The following is a 6173-nucleotide window of genomic DNA, read 5'->3' on the forward strand; positions in this document are numbered from 1 at the left end:
GGCGAGGAAGAAAGATGGTTGCTGGTGGGCTCGGCACGCCGAGCAGAAGCCGCTTTCTTCGGAATAGGAAAATTTTGGGTACGAGGGGAGTAGCACGCACGCACGCAATATTCTGGTCCGCCGAATAAAGCCGGGATATAGTATTATGTGTGGTGCAATGCAGCTATATTTCAGACCTTGCTATGTTTTTTTTGTGAAAGGAGACATATGGACGTTTTTTAGTTTTGATTCGAATCAATTGAATGTAATTGTGCGATAAAAAGTCTCCGCCGAAGTTCTTTTTATCGGTCATCGGATTAAACTTTAGGCTTGTTTCGTGGGTAATTTTTATTTGCGGGCATGAACTTTGGGAGATTTATTCGTTTGGCGAAGTGTGATGCAGCTCTTTCACGCCTTGATGATGTGTTTATTGGACTGTCTAATGAACAATTGACTGAATTTCGAATTCAGCATCGGTTAAAATTTTCTTTTGCAAAAAATAAAAAAAGCCTCGGTTAAATTTTTGTCCAACACTAGCGTGACACGTCGACTCCGTCCCTGTACATGTTTTCATCTGTCTGTTTTCCTTCCGTGGAACAGTCAATGTTTAGGCCTCCTTTGGTTTGAAGGAATTTCATAGAAATTTTAGAGGATAGAATTCTTATAGGATTTTTTTTCTTTAGAGCCCTTTGGTTCATAGGAATGGATTCCTATTCCTACATAGGAATGGTTCCTATCCTCCACATTTCATAGGAAAATAAAAATGAGCCTAGACTCAATGGAAAAATTCCTTTGATGTCAACCAAATGACATCTCGTTTCCTATTCCTACTCAGAGGATTTGATATACATGTCATCTCATTTTCTACAAAGTTTCTATTCTTATTATAATTCTATCCTATGAACCAAAAGAGGCCTTAATGTTTAACCACCCAAATAAAAAAATGGTTTCATTCTCCATTATTGTCCCAACTAGCGGATTACCGGTTGCTAGCTGGTGCAAGGTGCAAGCAATCTACTCCAGTATCTGCTGCATCAAAACACATACACTGTCTGATATCCCTGGCACAAGAAAAGGGGCTGCATAATTAGAAAAGCTTCATCTTGTGAGTTGTGGCCGCCATGAAGCACTCGGATGAAGTACAGGTATTTCAGATACCACTTCCACACATAGATGAAGCAATCACACTGATAGTATTGATGCAATTGGCATACTTCCAAAAAAAAGCACAAGTGAAAAAATTCATAAAATAACTGAATGTTCCAACAATATAACTAGAGATGCGGGCTCGGATATAGACTTTGACAAACAACATCCACTAGGGTTGGTCCACAGGCAACACACATAAAAACGACCTAGAGACCACAGAAAACAACGAGGTGTGGTTCCTTTGGTTGTTGGAATGAAATGGGATAATGGGCTTTGGCCATTAGTGCAACCAGTTGTCTCGTGGGGATGTTGATCCTGATCTCCTTGTGGATATTCTGCAACGCAAAAACAAATGCTCACGTCGTTTCCATTTTATTTAGGTAAAATGCTCACGTAGGACAATGAAATCAAATCATGTGCAGTGATGGAAGAATTTCCTAGGGCAAACATCACCTTGTTTTGATACTGAAGAAAGAGAGTGTGAACACTGAAGACAATTAATACTGAGAAACTATGAATGGAAAAAGGATTGGATGAACACTGAATACTGAAAGAGAGAGTTAAATATAAAAAATCTGAAACAAAAGAAAACGGTAAAGTGCCGTTGAATGCCTGACTGCTAGAAAGAGAAAAACCTCAAAATGAAATAATGAATATACATCTGCACTGAAAATGAGACAATGAGGAAAAAAGAGAGGAAAAGACTGAAACTAAAACCGAGATGATGAGGAACAAATAGGACTGAAACTGGAACCCACATAATGAAACTGACTGGGAAAATTTAAATAATTACGAGAAGAATAAAACCGAAGAGAGAAAAACTAATTGAACTGAGCATCTTAAACACTGAAGAAAGAAATCAAAGAATGAACGACTGAAAAAATTATGAATCTGCAACAAAAAATTCACCCTGCAAAACCATGAATTTGAAAAATTCAAGGAAACCAAAAAGAGCACTATGACCTAAGTCTGAAATAACCAAATCTGTATAACCTGATACATAAAAGCACTATGCAGATTCAGAGGAAATTCCCCCTGATTGTTGCTATCAAAGAAAATAAAAACCCACGAGACGAGCGCCAAGATTCGGGGGTAACAAATCGAACGGGAGCGAAATCAATTTTCAATAGACTGGAAAATAGTAAAAATGGTGCGATAAAAAGTCTCCGCCGAAGTTCTTTTTATCGGTCACCGGATTAAACTTTAGGCTTGTTTCTTGGGTAATTTTTATTTGCGGGCATGAACTTTGGGAGATTTATTCGTTTGGCGAAGTGTGATGCAGCTCTTTCACGCCTTGATGATGTGTTTATTGGACTGTCTAATGAACAATTGACTGAATTTTGAATTCAGCATCGGTTAAAATTTTCTTTTGCAAAAAATAAAAAAAGCCTCGGTTAAATTTTTGTCCAACACTAGCGTGACACGTCGACTCCGTCCCTGTACATGTTTTCATCTGTCTGTTTTCCTTCCACAGTCAATGTTTAGGCCTCCTTTGCTTTGGTTTCATGTTTTCATCTGTCTGTTTTCCTTCCGTGGAACAGTCAATGTTTAGGCCTCCTTTGGTTTGAAGGAATTTCATAGAAATTTTAGAGGATAGAATTCTTATAGGATTTTTTTTCTTTAGAGCCCTTTGGTTCATAGGAATGGATTCCTATTCCTACATAGGAATGGTTCCTATCCTCCACATTTCATAGGAAAATAAAAATGAGCCTAGACTCAATGGAAAAATTCCTTTGATGTCAACCAAATGACATCTCGTTTCCTATTCCTACTCAGAGGATTTGATATACATGTCATCTCATTTTCTACAAAGTTTCTATTCTTATTATAATTCTATCCTATGAACCAAAAGAGGCCTTAATGTTTAACCACCCAAATAAAAAAATGGTTTCATTCTCCATTATTGTCCCAACTAGCGGATTACCGGTTGCTAGCTGGTGCAAGGTGCAAGCAATCTACTCCAGTATCTGCTGCATCAAAACACATACACTGTCTGATATCCCTGGCACAAGAAAAGGGGCTGCATAATTAGAAAAGCTTCATCTTGTGAGTTGTGGCCGCCATGAAGCACTCGGATGAAGTACAGGTATTTCAGATACCACTTCCACACATAGATGAAGCAATCACACTGATAGTATTGATGCAATTGGCATACTTCCAAAAAAAAGCACAAGTGAAAAAATTCATAAAATAACTGAATGTTCCAACAATATAACTAGAGATGCGGGCTCGGATATAGACTTTGACAAACAACATCCACTAGGGTTGGTCCACAGGCAACACACATAAAAACGACCTAGAGACCACAGAAAACAACGAGGTGTGGTTCCTTTGGTTGTTGGAATGAAATGGGATAATGGGCTTTGGCCATTAGTGCAACCAGTTGTCTCGTGGGGATGTTGATCCTGATCTCCTTGTGGATATTCTGCAACGCAAAAACAAATGCTCACGTCGTTTCCATTTTATTTAGGTAAAATGCTCACGTAGGACAATGAAATCAAATCATGTGCAGTGATGGAAGAATTTCCTAGGGCAAACATCACCTTGTTTTGATACTGAAGAAAGAGAGTGTGAACACTGAAGACAATTAATACTGAGAAACTATGAATGGAAAAAGGATTGGATGAACACTGAATACTGAAAGAGAGAGTTAAATATAAAAAATCTGAAACAAAAGAAAACGGTAAAGTGCCGTTGAATGCCTGACTGCTAGAAAGAGAAAAACCTCAAAATGAAATAATGAATATACATCTGCACTGAAAATGAGACAATGAGGAAAAAAGAGAGGAAAAGACTGAAACTAAAACCGAGATGATGAGGAACAAATAGGACTGAAACTGGAACCCACATAATGAAACTGACTGGGAAAATTTAAATAATTACGAGAAGAATAAAACCGAAGAGAGAAAAACTAATTGAACTGAGCATCTTAAACACCGAAGAAAGAAATCAAAGAATGAACGACTGAAAAAATTATGAATCTGCAACAAAAAATTCACCCTGCAAAACCATGAATTTGAAAAATTCAAGGAAACCAAAAAGAGCACTATGACCTAAGTCTGAAATAACCAAATCTGTATAACCTGATACATAAAAGCAATATGCAGATTCAGAGGAAATTCCCCCTGATTGTTGCTATCAAAGAAAATAAAAACCCACGAGACGAGCGCCAAGATTCGGGGGTAACAAATCGAACGGGAGCGAAATCAATTTTCAATAGACTGGAAAATAGTAAAAATGGAATTTATTAATACATAAACGGTTTGCGGGGATCTGACTCAATGAATATAATTGCGTAAAAAATATCAGAATAATCCTAGGACTTGTTTTTTGTGTAATTTTTTTGTGAGCATGAATTTTGGGATGATTCACAAGAACCAAGAGTAGTCTAAAGAGATTTATGTGTTTGACAAAAGAAATGCTTGAAAAGTTGTTTTCTTACATTAAGACTTGGAAAAGGACATGGATTATCTTCTCCCGAGCTCAAATACATCCACATAAACAGTAAATTTAGAAAGAAAAAAATAGTAAAAAACTGTTTTTTAATGAACTTCAACAAATGTTCTAACATGGTGCAAAATTTCACCTTGAAAAGACATCCGTAGAGGTATGTACAAAAAAACAAAATTCTGAACTTAAAAGAACGAATTTTGGAGCACTCATTTTTTGTTTTCTTGGCACACACCTCTATCCACTCAATGATCCTCTTCAACACACAAGAGCATCGATTTCCCGAAGCTACATCACGCCACACTGCTCACCGTCAATCTTGGTCCATGTCAATCTTGGTCTCGCACGGGCCATCAGGATTGCGTGCCGCTGCTCTTTCCGCCTGACCCCGAAGAAGCACCACTTGATCTATGGCAAGCTCTGCCATTCGGCGCTCAACGCGGGCGGGATCCCGCCGCTCCCTCGCGATCTTCACGGCCACCTCCTCCAGCTTCTTCAGCCTGCGCTTGATCGTCTTCAGAGCCAGCTCTGTGCGCGCGCCGTCCTCGAGCGCCTCCCGCATCGGCGCCAACATGTCGCCGTACATCTCCTGGAGAACCTCCCGGCACTCGCGGCTGGGGTAGAGTTCCTCGAACGTACGCGGCCGCACGTGGTGGCCCGGCGACGGCTTGACTTCCTCCGGCGGTTCCTTCGCCGGCTCGGCTTCTTCCCGTGATTTCTTCTTTGGCTTTGGCCTGAGTTCTTCTAGTGCTTTCTTGGTGCGTCTTATGGTGACAACCAGCTTGGTGTACGTGGTCTCGAACTCCCACGCCTCCCTAAACTTGGAGAATTTGTCGCCGCTCTTGGGGGCATCGACGGCCGAGGAGGCGCGCTGGTTGGTCGTCTTCCGTTCGTCGACGCGGGGTTTCTTCTTGCACGCGGCGTCGACTCGGATCGTGGCCGTTCCGGCAGCGGGGGCCTTGCGCTTGGGTGCAGGAGCACGGTGCTCTTCCGGCGGCTCCTTCTTGGGCGCGCGACGCCTCAGAAAGTCACGCCCCGTCGGAAGGTACTCCGTGAAACCGCGGAGGAGATGGCCGTGCGCCGACCCGAAAATCTTCCGGGCCTGGTCGTAGATTTGATTCGCGTCGAGCTTGACCTCCGCCCTCACGTGGAAGAGCAGCGCGAGGACCCTGTCGTAGAGCCCGGCGTCCGCCAGCTTCACCCGCTCGAGGAACCGCATGGCCCCGGCACAGTCGGCGTCGACGGAGGCGGCCGCCGGGTGGCGGCGCTCCCTCTTAGGCCGCTTGGGCGGATCATCGCGGACGGGCTCGGCTTCGTGCTGAGCAGGACGGCGGAGAAAGGGGTTGTAGGTGTCGAAACGCTGGATGAGATCGGGATGGCCCTGGAGGAGCGCGTACGCCCTGGCCACGACGGCGGGGATGTCGACGATCTCGCGCCTGCTGAAGCGCGCGAAGAGGTCGAGGAACTCCGCGGTGACGTCCGGATCGGGCGCGAAGCATGCTTTGACCTGCTCCAGGAGGGATAGGGCGTCGTACACCGCGGGCTGCGGAAAGCTCTCCAGCAGCTGCTCCATGGCGGCGGCTCCCCCGGCCCCG

The 6173-nt window shown here is 43.2% G+C and overlaps 1 protein-coding gene across 2 annotated transcripts; it reads right to left on the minus strand.

Moving 5' to 3' along the window:
• Nucleotides 1-3243: 3243 nt before the first annotated feature.
• On the minus strand, nucleotides 3244-6158 carry LOC125529836. Of its 2 annotated transcripts, none has more exons than XR_007292746.1 (2): nucleotides 4814-6158; nucleotides 3244-3553 (listed from the first exon to the last, which is right to left on the minus strand). XR_007292746.1 is itself a non-coding variant. In XM_048694258.1 (2 exons), exon 1 carries the CDS (start codon nucleotides 6149-6151, stop codon nucleotides 4892-4894), a length of 1260 nt encoding a protein of 419 aa, XP_048550215.1. In that variant the 5' UTR covers nucleotides 6152-6158; the 3' UTR covers nucleotides 3244-3553; nucleotides 4890-4891. The 2 variants fall into 2 exon arrangements, 1 of the variants encoding a protein (XP_048550215.1); XM_048694258.1 differs by having other exon boundaries at nucleotides 4890-6158.
• Between the last annotated feature and the right edge of the window lie 15 nt (nucleotides 6159-6173).

This window comes from Triticum urartu, unplaced genomic scaffold (assembly GCF_003073215.2).
Source record: "Triticum urartu cultivar G1812 unplaced genomic scaffold, Tu2.1 TuUngrouped_contig_5890, whole genome shotgun sequence".
Taxonomy (NCBI): domain Eukaryota; kingdom Viridiplantae; phylum Streptophyta; class Magnoliopsida; order Poales; family Poaceae; genus Triticum; species Triticum urartu.

What these genes read in the sequence shown, in the direction of transcription:
- LOC125529836 (XM_048694258.1), bottom strand. Translation starts at nt 6,151, where the DNA reads ATGGAGCAGCTGCTGGAGAGCTTTCCGCAGCCCGCGGTGTACGACGCC.